This window comes from Chenopodium album, chromosome 18, assembly GCF_948465745.1.
Source record: "Chenopodium album chromosome 18, dcCheAlbu1.1, whole genome shotgun sequence".
NCBI classification, from domain to species: Eukaryota; Viridiplantae; Streptophyta; class Magnoliopsida; order Caryophyllales; family Amaranthaceae; genus Chenopodium; species Chenopodium album.
The window spans coordinates 1,074,257-1,100,433 of record NC_137851.1 but is presented as its reverse complement, the minus strand read 5'-3'; the positions used below and the strand labels follow the sequence as shown (position 1 = coordinate 1,100,433).

The following is a 26,177-nucleotide window of genomic DNA, read 5'->3' as shown; positions in this document are numbered from 1 at the left end:
TTGTATGTTCATAATTTACACTATCGATGTTCATATTCTTTGTCCTTGCGTTCAGTTTCAATATAATACATGGCCTACAAACTTTCGATATTCTTTACTTTCATTTTTAATTAAAATTTACTTTTATATGTGCTCATGTTCATATAAGTGTCTTTATGTTCATTTTATAATAATTGGCTATATAATAATAATGTTCATAATTAATTGAAACATATGTTCATTTTATAATGTTCATAATTACTTAATCCAACGTATGTTCAAAAATCTAACTCAAATGTTCATAAGAAACATAGAACATGTTCAGATTTCTTACAAAATCAAAATTTATTACATAAATCAGAATTAAAATAAATGTTCAGAAGGAAAGTACCAAATGTTCAAATATATAACTTAAAATGTTCAAAATAATATATAAATCAAATGCGAAAAAGAGATGAATTTCTAGAAGAACAAGTAGCGTGGAACACTTCATTCGTTACATTATGCCAAACCTAAATGCATAATCATGAAGTATAATACCATATATTTTACCGTCACTTTCTAACTGTATTCATAATAATAGTAATAATAATAATAATATTTTATAATTGCAGTATATTATGCTTTGTTTTTCACGATTCATTAAATTGGTGTAGGTAGATTATTATGGGTTTAAGTTAGCATGAATCAGTTTAATTTTTATGACTACCCATAAATTTTATGAAATGCTCCATGTTGATTTAACCAATTGATTACGCTTAATTTGTTATATCAGTGTTATCTTTAAACACGTGATTATCTATATTGAACTGATTATTTGTGCGAGATCCGATTTAGCATGAATCAGTTTAATTTTTATGACTACCCATGAATTTTATGAAATGCTTCATGTTGATTTATCCAATTGATTACGCTTAATTTGTTATATCAGTGTTATCTTTAAACATGTGATTATCTATATTGAACTGATTATTTGTGCGAGATCCGATTTATTGGTTAATCGCTATCCTAGAAATTGTATGTTTTTACAATTTGTTTTTGGTGAAGGTTTACTATATATTTCGTAAGATTTTGGTTTTATTGGGTTTGTGTGAGACCTTGTATTGACTTTGTGTGTCATGATTTAAATAATAAAATTATGGTTTTACTGGTTTTTAATATTATATTGTTTTAATTGAATGATTACTTCACTGCTTTCTCTAATCAAAGCTATCGAACTATGAAGTCAATTATGCTAAGTATAATTTTCATATCTTTCGTTTGTTAATATATATTATTTGGTTAACCAAGTTGGATCTTTTATACTTATGATAGCATGGAGGTTTCGACTGAATCAAAGCGAATCAATATGAGCATTTCAGTGTTAATGTTCTATTCGCATTATGTTTGTTGAGCACTAACATTTTGTTGGTTACAAGTAAGATGTCTATAAGTAAACCCATAGAGGTAACAATCTATGTTGATTATATAAAGCCCAAAAACGATGGTTACTTATGGCCATTTTTCCACTCGTGATTTTGTTGCAAACAAGATTTGTCTTCGATAAACAATAGGCAGGATTAGCCGATTGGATAGTTGACCATAAGTCTAAATTGGCTATTTTCATTTTATTTTTTTGAAAGAGCTACTATCATTTTATTTTTTGAAAGAGCTATTGTCATTTTAAATAAGGTAGTCTTTATATTATATTGTGCCACTATTGGTGTGAATATAATATATATTGTCATTTTAAATTCATTTCCCTAAAGTGTTTTACATATGGCATATGATTTGTAAAACTGTTGGTGATGTATATGCTGAAATTTGTGCTACCTAAGTTTAATATATGACCTTGATTAAACCTATGAAATATCTCAAGTATAGTTTTTCCGTTAACATGATGTGTTAGTAACCTTAAAAGGGAACCTATTATGAATGATTAATATCTTGTTTGTTAGATATATATTATATATGCAGTGAAACATTTTTATTAAATAAATAGAATAATTGACGTTTACATTGAACTAGATATACCATTCCCAGAAGTGAACGAGATTTTGTATGATCTCAAGTTATGTATTGATCAGGGGGAGAAATTACGCGCTGCACTCTTTTTCCCTTAACCATGGTTTTGTCCCACATTGGGTTTTCCTAGTAAGGTTTTTAACGAGGTAGTATTTCAAGCGTATTACGAAGAATGTTGTACTCTTTTTCCTTCATTAGGTTTTTATCCCACAGGGTTTTTCCTAATAAGGTTTTAACGAGGCACAATCTTCGATAATGGACATCCAAGGGGGAGTGTTATGAAATATTTGTGGATATCCATTATTCTTGTATCATTCCGGAATATTCTAGATGTAGGGTTTATATTCTTATCCAACCAAACCCTAATTATATTGCATGTATATATGTATATATCATCTTATAAAATGAAGATAGACCGATTGATTCTCTCCCCAATTTCTCTCGTTCTCTTTATTTCAAAACAGCAATCAATTTTTTTTTTTTTTTTTTTTTTTTTTTTTTTTTTTTAAAGCAATCAATGGTAGCCTGGTAGGAATTTGGGAATGGTAATGTGTCTTCATGTGCGGCATTGATAAAAAGGATAGGAATATCCTATACATTCCCATTAAGAAATTGCTGTACAAGTACTGTACAACCAATTTAGGGACCTCCATCATCTTTATTTCTCAAAGATGAAATCCTCTAAATGTATCCCTATATACCCACCTTTAATTTGGTTCTTTCTCTGTCCTCTTCCTCTCATTGCAATTTAATTTTATCAAATCAAATGCAAAACTCCAATATGTTTCTGAAATTCCCAACGAATCAATAGACCCATCCAAATCGATGAGAATTACTAAGCAAATCTAGTAGAGTCTCATCAATTTCAAGCTCAACCATAGGCAATTTGCCGAAAAATTCACAAAAAAATCTGGGTTTTAAATCAATTTGTTGAAAGAGAAATATCGTAGGCCGAAAATAAAGAGATTTTGAAACCAATTACTTGAGTTATATTTAACAATTAATCTTGAGGAAGGAAGTATATGAAGTTTGAGAAGCAAAGATGGAGGTGGGATGAGAAATGAAACGGTGAGAAGAAGAGGCCAGGGGAAGGAAAACTAAAGAGCTTAAAATATTTAAAACGATGTCGTTAGGTAGGTGGTGCACACAGAATAAGGTGGAACATGGTCCACCTTAAAATTTGCGTATCTTACCTACTGTATGATTAAAAAAAAAAAATCAATGTACCTATTATACACTCTGATATCTATATTAAATTAGTTTTAGGTACTCCAGGAGCACCTAATATTGTACTCCAGGCCCATTCTAATATATAGGATAAAAACCCAATTAAAAAAAAAGTTTGCGCGAAATAAGTTTGATGAAACAACAAGAAAACAAACCTCTTTATAAGAAGGGTCGAAATTAAAACATTATTTCTCTCTCCACTGTCAATCTTCTTATTCTCCATTTCAACAAGCACAAATAGATCTTCAATTGCATTGATTAATGCCAAAAATCCTTTTCAATCATTTCCAAAATAAGTTCGCATGCCCAAAATGAACATCAAATACTTAAAATTCTATCTAGAAAGTAAGTTTTTGAAGAATTATAAATTATTTCACGGATTAGTGTTGAAATTTTGCTAATTTTTCACACTCATAAGCAACAGGAAGAAACATATTTTCACCTCATGGAGTTGATAAATGAGCATTCTTATTAGGTGGATCAGTAGAATTTTCATCATCTTGCTACCTAAAAAGATTTATGGCGACTAGTAAATCCTCAACTTCCTTCTTCATGTTCTAATAAGAAATGTCAATAACTTTTCATTCATTAATTTTTTATTTTTATTCACATATTACGTTATTTTATCATCTATGATATTAATTTAATTTATTGTGTACGATAATATTTTGATTTACCTATCATGTTATTTTGATTCATATATCTTGTTATTTTGTTCACAAACATGTTATCTTGGTTCATATACTTTGTTAATTTGATTCACAAACAAGAAGTGTTATTTTGATTCATATACTATGTTATTTCAATTCACGTATTATGTTATTTTAATTCATATACTATATTATTTTGATTCATTAATAGGTAAACTTATTTTAATTTGTATACTATGTTACTTTGATTTATATGTTATGTTATTTTCGCATATCGTGTTATAAGCTAAGAGAAATCGAGTGAATGCACAAATCAATTACAAAACATAAAAAAAAAATAAAAAAAAATAGAGAGGAAGCAGATTTAGTAGATCATGAGAGCAATGAAAGAGGGGAAAACACGGGAGACTGATGTTTTTATACCTAATTGTAATGCAAATACAAGAAGCAGCGTCATGTTTTTTAACTATTGGAGTACCATGCTCATGGTACTCCAGGACTATAATAGCAATTGCGATCTACATTATAATTACAGATTCAGTTAATGAGGTTTCTTCAAAACCTCTACTCAACTCTCATGAGTTTAGGGTTTATTTTGTTTATTTTTTTTTATTAATAACCTCCCTTTAAGTAACTTCCATCATTTTTTTAAAAAAACACTTTCGTCTTTTCTACGGAGTATTATTTTTCCTTTCTAAATATACATGTTACATGTATACCGTGCGCTAGCACGGATACACTCTGGGACGTACGAATTGCACAGTACATCCACACTCTCGTAGCCCAAGAGAAGAATTAAAAAAAAAGGCGCCTAAATAAACAACCGTACTAAGTTGAGAAATCACCAAAGACAGGTAGTGAGGTGGAGGGGTGGCTGAACGGTGGCTAAACCCAACTAACGGAAATAGTAACGGTGTAAGTCAGTTGGTAGTGAAATAAATATTTTAAAGATTTGGGTGGTAGCAAAATAAAAAAAAATTGAAACAGTAGCAAATGTGACACACAATTCTTTTGCTGGTAGCAAATGTCAATTTTTCCTTTTTTTTACTGTACCTGTTCGCCGCCGCCAACTCTGACTCTGCCGATTTATTTATTTATTCTGGGCGGATCAGCCATCGCCTTTGTCACCTCCTTCAATTGGTGGATGTCGATGGTTGTTGGTGGTGGTGTGTTTTGTTTTGTTTTTTGTTTTTTTTTGTTTTTTTTTTTCCAGATTTTAATTAATTTAATTTTTAGAGAAATAAAATGAGAGTGAATGAGAGTTTAATAGTGGGTTTAGAAAGTGAAATATGAGAGTTGTGAGTATTTATATGCTAGAAGTAAAAACGAAAATTCATTAAAAAAATGCGCTCGTTCCCTTATAAAATGGGTGCGACATTTAACAACTCCAATCTTACCTACTACTCGGATATCTTATATATAATTGCAGAGTCAATTCACCACAGCCCTTCAAATCTCCAAAACTCAAATCTCACGCATTTGAGTTTTTTTTTTTTTTTTTTTTTTTACAAACCAATAACTACCCAAGTACCCATCCCACATTCCCACTATATTATTTATTTATTTTTTAATTTTTTTTAAAAAAACCATCAATAAGGACAATAACTACCCATCCTTTTTTTTTATTTTAATTTTTTCAAGGGACTGCAGTAATTAATAAAAATTCACTTATTTCTAAACACTACTAACATTTCATTTTGTGTTATTTTCTTTCGCATATAATATATCATGGATATACAGTTCCTTTATCAACAATTCACTGTAGCAGTCTAAATCCCCAACCCTTCAATTATATGCATATTTTTTGGGGATTATCCTATAAACAAATTCCACTTCTCTAATCATTAAAAAAAAAAAATGTGCAGCACGTTATTTGCGCGACTGGCCTCACCGAATAGCTACTTGCAAAAGATCAAAAATAGACCTATGACACTAACTAAGTAGCCCCTATAACACAGAACGGGTAACCTCTTTAGATTTAAGAAAGTAGCCCCATAATAGCTGGCCACATTGTGTGGCACTGGCAACCCACATATAAGAGTCGGCCATATTTATTTTTTTGAGTTTCAGAGCAAAGCAGTGAATATCAGATTTCAGTAGAGCAGAATAGGTGTCGGCAGATTACTAATACTCAATAGAGCAGATTTGAAAAGAGTATTGTAAAGCAGATCAGACCACAACAGCTCTTAAAAAAGAGGGCCTAAGTTACTACATCAAATCAACTTCCCTATTTGAAATATATATTTTTTTTATTACTGTGTATATCACATATTTAATTTTTTCTAATATTCCATCCGTCCACAAAATTTCGACCCTTTTGGGTTGATTTTGCGGTTATTAAGAAATTTAAATAAAAAGAAATAAAAACATATTAAAAAGATAAATTTACATGGGGTTTGTAAAAAGGTGTAGAGATAAAATATTAAAAATACATGAAAAACAACATTTTATATGAGGAACCTAATTTTGCACAAATATTGTTGTAAATTGGTGGATATTTTAATCCAAATGAGATGGATCATTTTGAGACTAAAATTAGGTCAAAAGGGTCAAAGTTTTGAGGACGGAAGGAATATAAAATATATAGCGTGCATTTTGCACGGGTACACTCTAGTACATACGAATTGCACAGTACATCCACACTCTCGTAGAGACGTAGCCCAAGAGAAGAATTAAAAAAAAGGCGCCTAAATAAACAACTGTACTAAGTTGGTAAATCACCATTCGCATCATCAGTTAATGAGAATCATGATCAAGATGATCATGATAAGCTTACAGCAGAAGATCAAGATCATTCATTGCAGCATACAGCTTTTGATCAAGCTGAAGATGATACAGCAGCATTTCCTTAAGAACAGAATTAATGAGCTGGCATTTTTCAGTTACAATTTTGTTACAAGTTGTATGAGCTGAGCTGGCAATATTCTGTTATGATTAGATTCCCACGCTTTTGGTGATGCATAGAGTTTGTTAGAGATTCTATTTCCTGATGTATGCTATATATATCAGCTAGCTTGTATGAGATCATAAGATTTTCTCTAATAAAATTTTTCTCTCTCTTTTTCTCTATTTTCTCTGTATTTTTCCAGAGTTCTGAGTTCAAGAACTCGAATATGGTATCAGAGCCGAAGAATTCCTGCTAATTTTTCCGCATATTTCTTACATATTCATTCATTTTTTGTTTGATCAACAATCATCAAACACTTTTTCCAGCATCAAATTCTATTTTTCAGCCAAAATTCAAGAAGTTTTGTGCTAAATTCTTACTCAGATTTCCATTTTTTTGATCAAATTGTTCCTATTTTTCATCTGATCTTCAAATTATGGGAGAATCAGTCAATTCTACTCCAAATGTTACTGCAGATCCAAGCTCAGTCTACTATATTCATCCGAGTGAGAATCCAACAGTTTCTCTAGTTTCTGAAAAATTCAATGGTGAAAACTATGCAGATTGGAAGAGAGGCATGGTTTTGGCTCTTTCTATGAAGAACAAGATGGCTTTCATTGATGGTTCTTTGCCCAAACCAGATTCTACTGCTGCAGAATTCAATGCCTGGACCAGATGCAACAACATGATTATTTCCTATCTGTTGAGATCTTTGGACAATACTCTTGCTAAGAGTGTTCTCTATTTTACCACAGCACATGAGATCTGGAAGGATCTGGAAGACAGGTATTCCATTATCTCAGGACCTCAGTTGTATTCTCTTCAGCAATCATTAGGTCAGATCAGTCAAGATAATTCATCAGTTGCAGAATATTTCACTAAAATCAAAGGTGTTTGGGATCAGATTAGTGCAGCGAATCCTATACCTATATGTTCATGTAATGGTTGTTCCTGTAATTTGACTAAAAAGTTTCTGAAGACACAGCAGGATGAAAGGTTGATTCAATTTCTTATGAAACTGGATCCTAAGCATGCAAGTGTTAGAACTAACATCTTGATGATGAATCCTATACCTACTATCTCAGCTGCTTACAATTTGTTGATTCAAGATGAAAGGCAGAAGGAGATCACTGATGTGTATAATAGACACTCAGGCATGGCTTTTGCAACTGGTGATAATCAGAGATTTCATACATCAGTTGGTTCTGATGTGAGACAGACTTATGCTGGAAGTTACAGGAAAAGCAATTTGTTTTGTGAACACTGTAAAATGACTAATCACACCATTGACAAGTGTTACAAACTGAAAGGCTATCCTCCTAGGCCAAATCAAGGAAGGTTCTCAAAAGGAAGAAGAGTAGCTGCTGTGGTTTATGGTGAGGATGGTTCAGATACTGAAGATTCTGATACAACTCACATCTCTAAGGAACAGTTTAATCAGTTCTTAAGTTTCATCAAGCAGAACAAAAATGATGATGCTGGAAATATAACTGGAATGGCTAACATGGCAGGTAATAACACTTGTCTTATTACTTGTCTAAATTCTAAATGGATCATAGATAGTGGAGCTACTGATCATATATGCTCAAGTCTAGATCTATTTGATTCATATGTTCCTTTTGACAAATTGCCAAATAAGATCACAGTAGCAGATGGCAAAAAGGTTGAGGTTCTTAATATTAGAACTGTTAGGTTTGGTAATGGCATAATATTGAAAAATGTTTTGCATGTTCCAAATTTACAGTTCAATTTAATTTCTACACATAAACTGTGTAAAGATATGAGTTGTGAAATTGTTTTCACTCATGACAAATGCATGATCCAGGATTCTCAGAAAAATTCCCTGGTTCTTGGTAACTTGGAATCTGGTCTTTATGCTGTTGATAAGGATAATGTGGAGAGCAGTTTGACTGTGAATATAGCAGTTGCTGAAGAAGCTAAACTCTTGCATTTAAGGCTTGGACATTTACCATTCAATAAACTGCATTATTTGAATGCTAGTCTTCCCTCCAAGTGCTGTATAGATTCTGTTTGCTAGATTTGTCCAATGGCTAAACAAACTAGAAAATCCTTTCCTATTTCTAGTTCTAAGTGTAGTCGATGCTTTGATTTGTTGCACATAGATGTTTGGGGGCCTTATAAGGCTCTGACACATGACAGATGTACTTATTTTCTTACTGTAGTTGATGATATGTCTATACATACTTGGACATTTTTAATGAAAAATAAAACTGATTCTGTTGACATTTTGGATTATTTGTTTGGGATTGTCCAAAATCAGTTTGAGGTGAAAGTCAAGTCTATAAGAACTGACAATGCCAAAGAATTGTGTGAGGGTAGAATTCTTTCAATTTATCAGAAGTATGGGATATTTCATCAATCAAGTTGTGTAGACACACCACAACAAAATGGTGTTGTGGAAAGGAAACATAGACACCTTTTGGAGACAGTTAGATCTTTGTTTTTTCAGTCCAAATTACCTATAAGGTATTGGGGGGAATGTCTTTTGACAGCCACACATTTGATCAATAGAATGCCTTTGAGTAGCATTGGTTTTGTCACACCATATGAGAAGCTGCATTTGTCAAAGCCTAGTATTGATCATTTAAGAGTTTTTGGGTGCCTTGCTTATGCTAATACCTTGAAGACACATAGGTCTAAGTTTGATCCAAGGGCTTCACCTTGTGTTTTCATTGGCTACCCAACTGGACAGAAAGGTTACAAGTTACTCAATCTTGAAACAAACAAAATAATTGTTTCTAGGGATGTTACATTCCATGAGAAACATTTTCCCTTCCATTTCACATCTTCGAATATCAGTTCACCTTCCTTCTCCAGTTCTCCTCTCCATTTTTTCTCTCTCCTCTTTCTCATTCTCTTTCTCTTTTTATATCAGAGGAATTACCAGACCACCTGACATTGCCTTTCTTCGCCCTAAAAACCAAAGAAAATCCAACCTTCGCAGTCTCATAATACTGTACTATATCCTCCTTATCTACGAATCCTCTTTAATCCGCCATTAAAGCTCTGCTTCAAAGAACAAAAAGAGAGAAATATTTAGAGGAAGGAGAGAGAAACCTGTTTTTGGTGTTTTTTGTTGTCAATTTCATTTTTGATCATGGGAAGATTATGCTTCAAGGCGGTTAACAGAGAGGATGAATTGTTCGGCAAACGCGAAGGCAGGAAAGGTGGATTGCACTTGTCTAGGGTTCCGTTTGATGCGCCTCCGTCGTCGAAAGGTCGCCGGATTTCTTGTCGGAGTCTTTTAACGGCGCTGTCGATTGTGAGTTCTAGGAAGAGTTTTTCGTATGATAAGCTTTCTCAGGTTCCAATTCATCTCACCATTTTCAAATTGGATGGCTCCTCTTTCGGTATCTTTCTCTCTCTCACATTTTCATCACGTATTGTTGTTTTCTAGTGTTGTACTTTAAATTCATTTTCAATTGGAATAATGCAAATGAAATATGATAATATTGATGTTCTAGTTGTTTCGGAGAGTGGCGATTGTTGAATTTTCAGCTATTGCTAGGCTTAATTGTTTGAGAGTGATGTTAATCTTGATGATTTCTTGGTAGTTTTCGTATTGCCTCGCCGTCAACTGTGATGAAATAGGATTTTTAATCGAAATTGAGATTTGAGACACTAAACAGGGAATTATATGTGATTTTGTTATTAGATGGTTGAATTTCTGCAAATGATATGTGATATATGGATGTTCTAGTTGTTTCGGATGTGGCGATTGTTGAATTTTCAGCTATTGTTAGGTGTAATTGTTTGAGAGTGATGTTAATCTTGATGATTTCTTGGTAGTTTTCGTGTTGCCTCGCCGTGAATAGTGATGCAATAGGACTTTTAATTGAAATTGAGATACTAACATAAGGAATATCATGTGATTTTGTTATAAGATAATTGAATTTCTACATGTCATTCTATTTTTGTTTGATTGGTGAATTTTAAGGCATTTTGCATAATGCTCGAAATTTATTGTCATAGAGAGTGGGGAACATTTGAAGGAGCTTGTGAATAATGATTCACGAGTGGAAGACCGGTTGAAATTTGATTTTGATACGGACAGTTGAATACAAATGTGTTATATTCAAAAGTATTGTAGGCTTAGCCTTTGGTGTATGTTGTTTGATTAAATTATGAGTTTAATTGAACGATTTCGTAGGAATTGAAGTCATAAAGATGGCTACGATATCTGATCTCAAGCAGGCAGTGGAGAGCTATTTCAGTAATTTGCCTACTGCTGAAACTGGCAAGATTTCATGGTATGGAATTTTATTTAAATCTGTAAACTGACTTTAGATATCTACACTAGTAATAGAGAAAAGAGAGGGAATAGGATTCAACACATACAGCTTTATCTTCATGATTTTTTTTCCCAACTTGCTCCAACTAAGCAATTCTGGTTTACCTATTTCTGGGGTAATTCCAAGTTTCTCTCTTTGAGAAACGTGGTGTGTTTATCTTGAGGGTAATTTCGTCCAATTTGCATGGATTTCAAGGGTATAACTGACTTTTACCCTTGGCTGCAAGCTCTTAAGTGTATACAGCCGTTAGTTTGGAAACTCCTCGAATTTGACGAACGTTAGTGATTTATTTTTTAATTTTTTATCAAGCCACAGTAACAGTTTCTAATTAGCTTCTTAATTTTTTACCCTGACACGTATCTATTTGAATTTACTTTTGTGGTTTGTAATTTTTTTTAAGCAAACCCCTCTGAGAACGATGAGTCTCCCTGCAGAACTGAATCTGGGTACTCCAGACCCTTAAGAAACACACGACGGCGAATGCTGGTGGCGGAGTTTTGGAGAAATCAACCTGGGATATCTGCACCTGTATGAAAGCGGCGCTATTTGTTGTAAACTGGGATATGTGGACGTTTACGGCGGAAGGGACGCAGATGTGGATGCGTTTATTCGGCCGGTAAATTCAGGTCGCATCGTGTTCTTGCCCCGGTGAATTCAGGTTTGTTCGATTTCTTAAGTGCGGTTTTATTATTCAGTCTTTGATGTGTGCGGTATGTTGATGTAAAAGGAAAAAAAAGTATAACTGTAGCTGATTTAGGGTAATTTTGAAATAGGGTTGTGTTGATTTGGGTTGTAGTTCAAAATCGTGACGAAATAGGGTATAATTGAATGAGACGCTTGATGTATTGCCGATTCAGGTGATGATTTTGGTTTCGAAACTGCATTGAGCCCGTGTTGATTAAAATAGTTTTCGTGTAATTATGCAATGTGGGTTATTTGGAATTAGGCAATGTGGTTTGTTTGGGATTATGCATTTAGGTATATTCCTTCATTGAATCGGTTGTTCTCTGGTGTTTAATTGAGTTTATTTGGCAGTTATTTTAGTTTAATTGGTGTTGGAGTATTAATGGTTGTGATTTGAGAATGAACACATGTTAATAGGTAGTTATCTGGTGTTGGAATTGAGTTCAGTTGGTAGTTATTTCAGTTTAATTGGTGTTAGTTGAGTATTACTGGTTGGGATTTGAGCATGAACACATGTTAATAGGTAGTTATCTGGTGTTGGAATTGAGTTTAGTTGGCAGTTATTTCAGTTTAATTGGTGTTATTAGTGGTTGTGATTTGAGCATGAACACATGTCTGGTAGTCGGGTGTGTGCATTAAAGTAAAGTGTTGATATGAACGTAGGCAATTAGTTAGTATTATGTAATTGTTAATTGTGTATCATAGAGCTCTGAATAATCTTCCACATGTTTTTTAATCCGTGCGCAGGCTCCATAAATTATATCGATGTCCTTAGAAAGGTACCCTGTTAAGCGAAAGCGTAGTGTATGTGATGAATTCGTGGTGAGCATATGGGTTCTCCCTTTTATTTGAGCTCTTTTGTTTTTTGGGGGAATCTGATTCATGTTTATGGTCCTTTCTTGGTTAGGATGGTGGTGGTGAGGTGTCGGACATGAAGAATGACAAGGTATGAATGGTTTTGTTTTGTGCGGTGGCTGTTTTTACTGTATATCCTGTGAACCTGACTCTGTTATTGTAGGACTCCGGGGGGGTGTCTGTCCAAAAGTCTATGCAGCAGAAGACAATCACCCTGTACCCCAATCTCTTTAAGGTCTGTACTATTATATCTTATAAGTTATTCTTATGAATCTTAGATTTATATGTCGGTAGAACAATAAAGGTCATGTATTTTTCCTGTATTATCGACTTTGCAGGATGACAGCATAAGCTTTGGCGGATGCGTGAAAGCCAGATCGGAGGTGATTGTGTGGCGAAGCAATTGTTGTAGCAGGGTAAGTGAAAAGTGAGCTTCATGTGTTGTACATATATTCACTAGTACTGTGGAATTTGATGTGTATATGGTGGCAGCCCCCAAATATGAAATGCAGAATCGAATCTTTTGGCCGCATATGCCAGAAGTTCGATGACCGTAGAAACGCTGGGTAGTTGAAATGGGTTTTGGTGGGCTGCTCCATCTAGCGTTTGACATGCATTTACCAAGACTGCTGTCTTACTGGCTGATGACCCGGATAGACCCGATAAGCCAGAAGCTAGTCACTTCTGGTAGGGAGTTTAAGTTGTCCAAAAACCAAGTGCGGTGGGTGTTAGGCATTCCTAATGGTTCAAGAGCTGTGCCGTCCTCAAAAACTATGACTGAAGAGTGTCGGGAGAAAGTGCAGAACATTCTATTGACCTATGGAAAATCTTGGGAGTCCAAGTCTAGCAAACCTAGTGGGCGGGTGTACACATCTGTAGGGATACCAGTTACCGGGGAGATGATGGATCGTTTAGAGCGATATTTTGGGGAAGATGAGGAGGAGGATTTCAAGACATTGTTTTTGATAGTGGCGCTGGAGATGGTGCTGTGCCCAACGCAGAGTCCCAGGCTTGCGGCTGATCTTCTTCCTGCAATAAGTTGTGCAATGGATGCGGCTGAGTATGACTGGTGTGGGTTGGTGTTGTCCAAATTCATGGATAGTGTGACTAGTTTTGCGCGACGGTTCTACGCAACTGGCGTAGCTGGTGGATGTGGTGGATGTGCAATCTTTGCTGTCGTATGTTTTTCTAATCTTTAGTGGTTTTCCTGTTACAAGTCATTTAATTATTTCGTATATTTTCTCACTAAAGACTTTGTGGTGTGTCAGATTTTTTATTTGGATCGGTTGGATAGGGATCCGGTTGAGTGGGATGCCTTTCCTAGAATTAAGGTATGGAACATGCAAGAGATTGGGAAGGCAGCTAAGTGTGATAAGTTATGTTCTGGGGACTTTGGAAAATTAGGGGTAATTGTTTGTGTGTATTCATTTGAAATTAATCCTTGTTGTATTTATAACCGTATGTGATTTGAAATTTGGTAATTGGTGTACATGTATTAGGTGTTAGATGTTGCCTACGGTGAAAAGCATCCTAGAGATGCGAGGGATACTGAAGGACCTGACCAACGTGTATTAGTCAAGGTAAGGGTTCCTGTTGGTTTTGCATATGGTGTTACTGCTGCAAATTTTTGTAGTTGACAATTCATATATGATTTTGTATAGGAACTGCCACAACCAGGAGTAGGATTTATGTATCGGAAGAGGAGGGGTAGAACGGCTGCTTGTAAGGGTTCTACGCAGATGAAATCCATATCCCCATGAGTATTACTCCTGTCCTCTAAATTTGTTAATTTTCACTCCAATAAACTATTTGAGCCCTAGGTTTTGTTTGATGTTCTGTATGTTTGTGTTGAGTGTATTAAATTTTCTGCATGTATTGTGTAGTAAGGGACTTTACTTGAACTTGGTTAGTGGCCAGTCTGAAAATAATTATTGCCAAATTTTCCCAAGTCTTTATGTGTTATTTAATCAGTTATGTTTGAGCTGCCGTACTCTACCTATTGTTTATGTGATTCACTTTCATGTAAGCTTTAATAGAGATAGATGGCTGTTGTATTTTGGGTTGTATTCTGGGTTGTTTTATGGATGCCAAACCGCTTTTTTGCAGAACTTAACAATCTTTAGATCCAACAAGGAAATATATGCACTTGATTTAATAATACTATGATTTCATACACTTTCGCATGAAGTAATTATATTTGGATCAAAACGCCTAAATAAATACAAATACACATACACTTATGTTAATTGGTCCAACTGAATTTAAATAACACATTGACTAACTAGGCTGGCCCATAAAATAAGTGGCCCAAAGCTGAGTTTCAAATAAACAATGACTGAATATATATAACAGGCTGGCAGCTTAATTAATTTGGACCAAACATAGAATTACAAATACACATACATATATATAACAGGCCCACTTAGGATTAAAACACCCATTGAGTTTGTGGCCATAACTGATCCAGATTACAAAATGGTGGTGTGGCACCAGTGGCTGGTACAGGACAGTGTTAAACATGGTGAACTATATTAGTGCTTAAAACCCATGGTGAACTAGATTTCAAAAGGGGAAACAATTAACATGAAACAATAAACATGAGTTGAAAAGGTCATACACTAAACATGATCATTTAGCTCAAACTATGTTTGATTAAAGACGATTATCTAAAGATGATGAAATAGCCAGGTCGATCCGGTCTCTTGTTGTTCCTGAAGATGTAGCCTTGTGCTCCTGCTGAATATGATAACAACAAACCCTCCAATAGGCCCCCTCTATAACCTCCCAATGATATATCGACCATATCCTTGACATATAACTCTCGCCATGTTAATTGACACCCTAGTCTCAGTTAGAATTAGAGTGTCAGGCAGGTGAACTGAAACAATGTGTTTGAAGTTCCCCATAAAGGTTTTCCGTGCCATGTCACGGCAATTCCATGCCACGATCCTATGACAGTTGTTTTCTATGGCTGAGGATGCAACTTTGAATGTTGTGGTAATTTTTCTTCCATATAACGTGTTGCTTGTAACCAACTCGGAAACAAAAGATAGTCCTTCAAACATAGAACGACCCTGTACGTTGATTAGCTTGATGTCGTTTGAGTCGCTGTATGTATGTAGTTGGTGATTTCCATTTGCTAGGCTGCAGCTTTCCCGCAAGCGTGGCAGGACAGAGCATGGGTCTACGATATTTTTAATTGCCTTTGGTATAACATGCTCGTACTCGTCACCGCTTGCACCACCTTCGGTTTGAAGAACCCAACGAATTGCAATTTTTAACGCTGCTGGTAGCAAGGCCAGGTCTGATAAGTCAGGTACATGTGCAGGTGTGACCTTGTTCCCCTTTCTTATTACCAGCAGGTCCCCCTTCCATCTTGTACCTTCGGCAATGGTAGCTGCAACGTCCTGTGCTCGTATGAGTTGAGTTGGCACTGCACCACCATACCCAAGCATGTATGACTTAATCTCCCCTAAGAACCCCCTTCCATGGAAGCTGTTACCCCCAATTGGCTATGGTAGTCTGTTTTGAATCTGCAAGGAGTTTGTGTTTATTATAATTAATGGGATTGGTTTTTTTGGTGTTGCACATAAATTTTTCTTTATCTGCCATGAGAGTCATGATAGACCTATTTGGATCAACACTCATTATACATTTCACAGGGACTGGTATTTCATCAAGTCCCATTTCTATCTGGGAGAGGCAACACTCAGTTTACATATTCCTGACCCTTCTATTTATATTAGTTATTGTATTTCCCGCCAATAATGCTTAACATTCCCCTTCCCACCAACATTCCCGCCATTTATTGTTACTGTGTTCCCTTATTGGTGCTCCTTCAGTGTAGGGGTAGATTGGGTAAAATTATTTTTTAGCTTAAATTTGGGGTTTTTACTATAATGTACACGTGGCACTTAATACCCTATGTATATGGTTTTGTTTCTGCAATAGTGAGATTACAAATTTTGTAAGTTGAATCACCTTCAATCATATGGGATAGCTAATTGCAAAATGTGATATTCACTTGATGGCCTTTAGGCGGGATCTAGTCTTCAATAGTGTACTCCATAATTAATGTCCCTTTTATTGTATATGTGCTAAATAATGTTCTTTGGTAGTGGTAATTATCATAATGCAAACATGGACTGGAAACTAGTGTTTGTCATTCATATCCTCTTAAATTATGTCTTTTATACGGGGCTGAATTACCTAATAATTTCTTTGTTGTTCTTTAATGTGGGGTCCACTGTATTCATTTATTTATACAACATCATATGTCAACGTGTGCAAATTATCTTCTCTTTGTATTACATGTATAATACTTGGTAATTAAATTACTTCCAGTGTACTCTTTTACATTTGGTCCATCTTCAGTAACACTCCGTATTTACTATAATATATCTTCATTCTCTTACGATTTTTCATTTGAGAAGAGTAGTTTCACCTACGTACACTTTAACTATTATAGGAGCCTATATATAGGAGATGTCCTCCTCATTCATGGCTATTACACACATACGAACACTTTAACTATTACACGGCTTAGAGGAATATTCAGTAATTACTAATCATTGTTAGAACTGATTCAAACAACCCTGAAACCTATTTAACATTTATTTATTTAAACAAGTATTTCTAACAAATCATCTTGACTACTCACCCTTTAGGACAAATTCCCCGAGATAAATCGTCCCAGGGGCGACGATAAGTAAACGACATGGCCGCAAACACAAGTAGCACAACAACATAACAGACACGTTAGCAACAAACTGAGTAATCATCACATATCATAATACAAAGGATAATATAATAATTAAAATTAGTAGATTAATGAAACAATGTAGTTAGAAACTACATTACACATTGTACTCTGAAAATAACCTTTATCAATTTAACCTCGAATAATAATAATCCATTACTCTACTCATAACCAATAGTGTGCCATGCTTTTTGCTCAATACCTAGCCTCGGACATGGGTTATTCGAATAAAACTAGGACTAAGGTCTATAACGCCTCAACCTTTTGATCTCCCATTTGATCAAATAATCATTTAATTGAAAATAAATAATATCTCAATTTTGGCACATCTTCCCAATTCATATATAACTACATATTCGGTTCATAACATACCTCCACTTTTATATGGCTAACAGTAGTACCCAAAATCAGCTAGTTTTCAACCCAAAATAATACTCTGCATTAATTATCACTTTTAAACATTAAAAGTAATACCATACTCATATCCAATCAAGTCATACAATAGCAATAATCAATCATGTACATATACAAACCTGATAACACGAATTGAAATTATAAAATTCAGACATCATAATAAAAGTAATAATAAAATAATAAATCATATCACACATAATAATATCATGTATACTACAAACATCTCCAAAGTTTCGTGTGCTTACCTTTCGACGAATCGGACATGATAAAATACAAAGGGGACGAACTAGGCGGACAACTTTGCAGTTAACGGTCTTAATCCCCCAAACCGTTATGTACAACTTCTATCGTGATGCAACTAACGTATAAATCAATTGATATGATGGTGGAGATTATTATAGAATACAACAAAACATAAAAGGAGAGTCAAATTGGGTTTACTAATTTATGCATGAAACTTGCGCTCATTCTTAGGTGAAAAACGGCCGAATATAATATCTTTTGGGGGTTCATAATAGTTTACATACGCTTAAAATTGTAGAGTCCTATTTAAATTAACATAGGGTTTCAAACCTTTCTGAACTCTAAAATAAAAACTATGAGATTAGAATAGAATCTTAATAAATAAAAAAATAAAAACTATGACATTAGAAAAGAATTTTACTTAGATTTAACAGTATGGGTCTGATACCAAGTTTTCCCAGATGCACTAGTAAAACAGTTTCGAATCCTATAATAACAGTATTGCCTTCCTTAATGACATATTTTCCTTGGGAATAACTGTATACAATTGTATGCGAATAAAATTGAAAAGAGCAAAACGACACTGTGATAATAATATTGAAGGAACATTTAACAGTATTTAACCTAATTATAACACGCATTGACCTAAAATAACTGTATAAAAATATTTGATTACAATTACTATGGACCTATCCAGTAAATATTTATACTTGTCAATAAAATCAATAACGGGGGACTTGCAAAATAATACAAAATAATAATATCCTTAGGTATTAGTATTATTATGTAATTTGGTGTGTCGTGCTATTAACGTATAATAATTAGTAATTGGAGCTACTTGACATTCTAAACCTTGAAATTTGATATTGTATAATTACTAAGCTGTGACTGATTGTCAATTTCGCCACACCAAACTTCCTTGAACCTTTCTGGTCTGTAAAACCCACACCCCTAAACTATGACTGGGAAGCGAAATTCTATTCTTTCGCAATTTGCCAATTTGCAAATAAATGGCTCATCTACTATTACATTTCATCCCAGACTGCCGTTAATGTATTTTGGTCGTGCTATTGCTTCCGAAAAGCAGGAGCTGGATTTTAACTCCGCCAAATACTACTATAACGACCAGGACCTTTCTGACTTTAACCAAGTTCCTCTTAAAAAGCTCAATCGAGAGCTATGTTCATCCCCTGAGTTTGGGTCGAGCTACAGGACTCCCTTCCGCGTTATGACAACCGGTGATGATCAACAACTTATCCTACCTGCGTACATGCCGCTAATTGATGATGTGGAGGCTTATGCTCATAAGGGTGTGGCTGTTTTCATGCGGTGGTATTGTGTCAGGAATTCTCCGCAATCGCCGCACTATATCCCCATTGAGTTGGTCTCAATTTTTGACCTTAAGGTGCACGTGGACTTAGACCACGTGCCTATTTTCGCAGTCCCGTCCTGTTTTAGCGAAATTGTGTTAGGTGCTAACAAACTTGGTGTCCATGTTATGGAGGTCAAGTCGTCCTTGTCCGTTGTCTATCTAACGGTCCAGTCGGATATTACTCGATTTAGTGGTAGTCGGTACTTCACCGTTGGAGTTAGTTCGGAAGAGTTTAGTATATACTCACAAAATGTGACTTTCGGAAAGGGGAGTGTCTTCGTGATATGGAATTTGCGTAGCGTACACAGACCCTCTTTCCGTGAAAATTTCCTTAAAATTCACGAGCGTTATAGGCCAACTGCTCTCCTAATGACTGAAGCCAGACTCAGTAGGCCAATGACGTCTTACATCCGAAACTAATTGGGTGGCTTATACGGATTAGAATATGTGGGCCCCAACATTGGCCTTGGTGGTGTGTTGCTTGCTTGGGATAAGACCGTTCAGCCATACTTCACCAGAAAGCAAGATACACTCTACGGTCATATAGTTTCCATTAGCATCACCGTAAGTTACTCTATAGCTGCTACAGTTTGGCCTATATGTAAGTTGTTTTTTTTTTGAAATCGTATCATCCTAAACAACATAATAATATTAGAGTAATTTATTAGAATATAAACATAATTAAAAAAATTCTGTTAATTCTTTTGTTTAATGGAGTTAATAATGTCGCCAATGATCCTTAATATGGAGAAACCAATTAGAACAAATTAACGGAACAAACTAGACGTATTGATTTTTAAAATGATTTTGCAATTGTGATGCTCGTAGTTGTTTCATCGATTTTTATGTGTTGCCCTTTATTTTGATAAATTAGAAATTCGTTCACATTTGAAAGGCACCTCTAGCGGTTGGTTGGAAATTATAGGTTATTTCAGAAAAAAAAAAATTTAAAAACATTATCTACTGTTTTTTGGTGTAGTACATTAATATGTTTATAAAATTTTACAAATGCAGCCGCGGTTTTCAATGGAAAGTGGAATTGCTTTGCCAATATCTGATGACAGAGGTTTCCTTTGAGGCACGGACTCCGAAGAAGATGGATACGAATATTTTTGATGACTGAGTTCGAACATGGAAAACATCCAGGTACTACCCTATAGGCCAGTACCCTATAACAAGCTCTTACTTTTCTTGGACAGTGTCATGAAGCTAGAGTTATGATTGCTTTTCTAGTAAATGAAATACAGATAGTTACTGCAAATTTGAAACCCAATCTTAAAAAATCGCATGTGACTTTCCATTGTAGTACGCGTATTTCATTCGGATTTATACGCATGGATACAATGTACATGTTATTAAAATACGTACAACCTAATGTCTTTTGTCTTGCATGACATATGACTAGACGCACAACAACACTAGCACACGTATAAGACATAAGCCCTAGCATGCAAACAACTCCCATTCTTCCCTGCAAATTACATTAGTGAACTTCACTAACTAAAAACAAACACTAATGGCCAGACTAGCGCATAAAACTGATGGTAGTCCAGTCCTGATGTTCGTTGGCCAGCCAAAGGGTGTAGAGCCTGAGTGTGACTTTACTACCTTCGACTACTTCTACCAATGTGAGGCTGGTGGAAAAGTGGTGTTGACCGAATTATCGGCTGAGATGCTAGGAAATTTAATACTACATCCTAGCACGGCCAACTTGAACCATCATGACCTGAAAATGCGCAAAATTGGCGGTGATGGTACCCTATTACCAGCCCACTTCCCAAATATTAATGATTGGTACCCGTTTAGGAAGGAGTTCAAGCATTTTGTCACATGGGCTTTAGGAGCCTTTCCATTTAGCGGCCCGGCTAAGCCAGCTGAGCTGTTGCCAGCAATGGCCGCTCTAGATCCTAATCCGGTATTGGGAATAGATGAATCCACACCATTTAAATTGGATATGTGGCCTCTACGAATGCATATGGCCTCATACGCCGATGCATTTCAAGTTATAACCACACCCGATTACCCAAATGTAATCGATATTGCTGTTTCGTACACCCAAGACACCAAAAAAAACCTGGGTACCATACAATAGACATGGACTCCTTGTTTCTTGTACCTGAGAGCAATGTTAGCCCACTCCCACTTCAGTTTAACATTGTATGTTGGAACGTTCGCGACCTGGCCCGTGAATCCTTACTGGCTAATTTTCATGAAATGTACATGTTGCATGGTCCGTCAGTGGTAGTCTTAACCGAGATTAGACAGAGCTTTCAAAATGTAATAGAGATTGTGTCTAGGCTAGATGGGAATTACGAATACATCCATTGCCCTGGTGTTGGCCTTTGCGGCGGTGTTATAGTAATGTGGATGGAGGAGAAATTGAATGTAAACCGTCCATTTGGTGCGTTTGGTAGCCTCGAGCTACGCCTACAGGTTTGATCCAATTTTTGGTCCGCAAACTATGTACATTAGCTGATGTAATTCAATAACACCTAATTTAAAAACTTAAGAAAATTTGTGATTGTTGTTTTGTAGGGCCATGCAGCATCAAGGAAGAAGCTTTTTGAGCCCTAAAGAAGCGGAAGAAGCTCTGTCGACACGTATTTCGGCAGGTCGTTGATGAATAATTAGCGTTTAATTTAAGTAATATTTGTGGCCTTTGTTTAAGTTTAAACTCTATGTTTAGAATATGGAATAGGAGGCTCCCTCCTCATTACGTGTGTTATTATTATGGTTTACCCAGTGTGGTATTGGTGTTTCTGTTCAGTGACGTTGTATTTTAAATTGCACCACTTTATATCATGCTTAAATAGTGTTGACGCTGAATTAAAATGCAAGCTTTAAGTTTCGTTATTATTACCTTAACAAGTGCAAATTCAGCTTTGTCGTTATTATTACCTTAACAAGTGCAAATATTAATGTATGGTTAATATATTATACAATACACGATACAGCTACAAAGATACTGGTCAATAATACGTATACATTCAAACATGTTATGTATTCTCAAAGATTTGTTCTGCTTTGAGAGGCATGGCCTGTCCTTCAAAAGGGGATCAGACGCGGACTGTGTTGCTCAATTTCTGCTTTGGTCAATTTCAAACGCGAATTGATTATGTGCTGAGCTATTTTATTGATTTACAACAGAAACACCTAGCTAGAAACACCTACTGGGTAGAAAGATGTCCTTTCATTTTGTTTTTTTATCACATGAAAGCTTCGAATTAATACATCTGTTGTCCTTTCACTTTATTTTTTTCATCCATTAGTGGTGAGGAGCACTTGTCTTATACAACTCAGACACTACTAAGCAGAAAGCTTATACAGATTAATATGATTAGTTTAGGTAATAATTTTTGAGATGCGCCCTTGAATTGACAACATTACCGTGCCTAATTTTTCAGACTTATTAATTTGCATATAGTGTAACGGTTTTGTAATTTGTTTAAGATATGAGCATACAAATAGTTGACGCATAATTAGGAGGCAAAAATTATTCCCACTTCTTAAGTATATGCTTAGGAAGTTTTTTTTTTTTTTTCTAAGCCAAAAAACCTACCATTGAAAAAAAGTGGTAATGCGGGATGAAGCAGAAAACTACAAATTTATAATCAAATTAACTAGTACGAGTATGTCAATTATATATTTTGTATTGTAAAGAATTAGCACTTTAACTTTAAATACAAATTGAGTCCTTAAATTAGAATACAAAGCTTAAAGGTCGTCTTAACAGACAAGGTTGGATTAAGTTTGTACTCTAGCCGCGAAACATTCACGTTACCGCAAATATAAGTACAGACTTTTAGCTAAAGTAAAATTGAGTTTAAAATTTTAATAAATATTTCAGTTATAGTAAATTATAAAAGCTAATTTAAACTGAATATATGTCAATCAATATATGGTAATTATGGTTGCCATTTTTTTTAAACATTCGCTTTGAGGTTAACAAATTTGATAAAGTACAACAATTAACATAACACGTCTTCATTAGACGTATAACTCAGTTAATCTGAGATCTAGCGTTAGGTGATATAAGTATGCGATCACAATATTCAGTAACAACTAATTATCCGAGGGATTAATCATTTAATCAAATTGAATTAACACCTCTTAAGAAATGGATTCATGCTCTTTCAAAATCACAGTTACGAGAAGAAAATGGGTACTCTTCACGTCCGCATTGGAACCAGATAAGCATCAGTACACTTACTGACTTGTCAAATCAATACAGACATATGGACATTTCCGAGAGAGGAAGCAGAAGATAGTAGTTGCAATGGAAGCTATGAAATTGGTATATCACGCTTTGCGTGTTGGATAAAGTGAAGAGTGAATCTGATAGATTAAAAATGAAGTGTGGAAGCTTGTTCAGGAAGCTTGTAAAACGTTGCTTTGCATTTAATGTTGTGGTAAATTCGTACATAAGTATCATATTTTTACCATGGGTTAATGTGAAATGCCGTGAATAGGCCTTCTGGGTTTGTATAGGGTGGCGTAGGTCACAGTAAATTATGATGGCATGGGTAAAAAATCAGCCGAAAATAAGGAAAGTAGTTGATGTGGGTTGGATAAGAACAACATATGTCAGTCACTTTTTGGATGCAACAAGTGGATGGGTGGGATGAAAGCAAAATTACAAGTTTGGAAAATTAATACAAACCATAAAAATGATGGAAATATGAAATGAAAGTGTTGATAGATAATGTATTAGTGGGCCGGCCCAGATTCATTGCCCAAAAACAAAAACACACCACATTGCTAACAGACAATGTGTGAAGAACAATTTTGAGCATGATCAGGGTTTTTTTTTTTTTTTTTTTTTTTTTTTTTGAGCATGATAAAGGTTTATGTGAAAGGAAATGAATCAAAAATCTTATTTACTAAGGACACACCACCAATAACACAAGTCAGTTTCTGTGGTGTGTCCTTAGTTTTTTTGTTTAATTAAAAATTTAATAGAATATTTATTTAAGGAAACGTATGAAAGGAAATTTTTGTAGAGGTAATTAATATTAGGTAATTAATATATAAATAAAAATGATATTTACCATATTTAAATATTCACATTCAGTTAACTAACTAATTAATACGGAAAATAAAATAGCAAAATATAATATTTGTAACTATTTTTAAAATATACAATCTTCCACTATATGTTTGTTATGTGGCAAACACAATATCCGTTTTAAGGATATAATTGAGATAGACAAAAAATAGTGACTAAAAACGAGATATTGCAATATATGAGCACAAATCAGTATATACGTACATATACATAATTGTTGTTGTCAATACCCGTGCATGGAAGGCCAAACCAAGTTTCATTAAAAAGAAGAACTACGTGTCAAGGTTTATTAGAAATGACATAAGTAAATTTTCATTTAAAGTCATTAAATTAAACAAAGAAATTGAGAAGTATATGTCTCAATAGCGAAGATGTTGTAGATGTGTGCGCATAAAATATGGAAGTAATTAGCGACACTTCTATAAATTAAATGTATAATCACGGTGTTGTTTATTTCAATACAAGGTGTGTGCGCATTATGTCTTGCATATTCAAAGAGTACGATTGCAAATGTAACTTTTTAATGTGTGAGTGTAACACCGCTTTTTCACTTTTATTATATGCAAATAAATGTATGTAGACGTTAAGTACGTGGATAAGGATCATCTCATGGAATACCGGTTTGTGAACGTGCTTTCTCATTGGCCGAGGTTCGGAAAAAATTATCGGTGAAATGTTCGGAAAAAATGAATAGTTGTTCAACAAAATTTTTGGGATTTTAGTCTTAGATTTTATAAGCCTTTACATTTTATAAGCCCTATTCTATCAAACATCTTACACACAAATGCAAATATCTAGCACACAAGCTAGGGTTTGCAATAACCATTACCCACTATATAAACACATCTTACTACAAAAAACCTAAGACATCTTACCTATCGTAGCCAAAGAAACAAACAAAAAAATGACTTCACCCTCCCTTTCCTCAAACCCCCTATCACCAGATAGTTCTTATGAGGGTGACTCTCAATCCGAGAGCGAAATGTCAACGACCACGCATCCTCGCCGCCGGAGGAAGAGGATGAGGCCACGTACCTCACTCTTGGCGATGGCCATGGCTGGTAACACTGTTGCCCGCCTTAGGCAAAAGCGGCTAGCTAGGGAGCGAGCTGCTTGGAATGCCAAGCCAGGTGAGTCACTTCCTGGCTCTGGAAACCATGATGCACCACCTACGGTTGCAGATATGGTGGCACCTGATAACGTTGAACCTGACGTTATCCTAGTTGCTCATGGAGGAGGCCAACAACAACATGACAACGGAGGAGGCCAGCAACCAGAAGCTGCAGCCGATGCACCGGCAGCTGATGGGCCAGGAAATGTGATGCTACCTGGTCAAGAGCCAGTTGTTGTTGGAGATGGCACTGCACAGGTGGCGCAACCCGTTGTGTTGAACCACCCACCACCTGTCTTGGTTCCTAGTATAACGGTGACAGTCAAGTGCATGAAAGCAAATGATCCTGGGATTGAGTACCGCATGAGGGTCAGCCAAACTTTCCAAAGGGTGTACTACGATTACGCTGAGAAGGTGGACCGCCTCCCCAGCGAGTTCACACTTCGAAACGCCGACGGCGTGGTTCTAAGCTCACACACACCTGCACAGGTTGGTGTTCGCGATGGTGAAGTTCTTTTTATTCGGCCTCAGGTAAAAATTAAACGAATTTATAATATTTTTAATTAAGTCAGTTTCGTATATGTTATATATCCGTGTGTTTCCCACCTTTTCAC

At 35.2% G+C, this 26,177-nt stretch overlaps 1 protein-coding gene and 1 long non-coding RNA gene across 2 annotated transcripts in view; both read left to right on the top strand.

Annotated features, from left to right (window-relative positions):
• Positions 1-6,606: 6,606 nt before the first annotated feature.
• On the top strand, positions 6,607-8,737 carry LOC145592570 (uncharacterized). The gene is made up of 2 exons (XM_081649071.1): positions 6,607-8,258; positions 8,573-8,737. Exons 1-2 carry the CDS (start codon positions 7,184-7,186, stop codon positions 8,602-8,604), a joined length of 1,107 nt encoding a protein of 368 aa, XP_081505197.1. The 5' UTR covers positions 6,607-7,183; the 3' UTR covers positions 8,605-8,737.
• A 1,295-nt stretch (positions 8,738-10,032) lies between these two features.
• LOC145591107 (uncharacterized) overlaps positions 10,033-26,177 on the top strand; it is a 30,539-nt gene continuing 14,394 nt past the window's right edge. The window contains exons 1-2 of the long non-coding RNA XR_014102245.1: positions 10,033-10,118; positions 10,919-11,018. This is a non-coding gene — a long non-coding RNA (uncharacterized LOC145591107). The remainder of the gene's footprint in view (positions 10,119-10,918; positions 11,019-26,177) is intronic.

What these genes read in the sequence shown, in the direction of transcription:
- LOC145592570 (XM_081649071.1), top strand. Translation starts at nt 7,184, where the DNA reads ATGGGAGAATCAGTCAATTCTACTCCAAATGTTACTGCAGATCCAAGC. An exon ending in TGGAATGGCTAACATGGCAG is followed by an intron (nt 8,259 to 8,572) that starts GTAATAACACTT and finishes TGCATGATCCAG; the next exon opens with GATTCTCAGAAAAATTCCCT.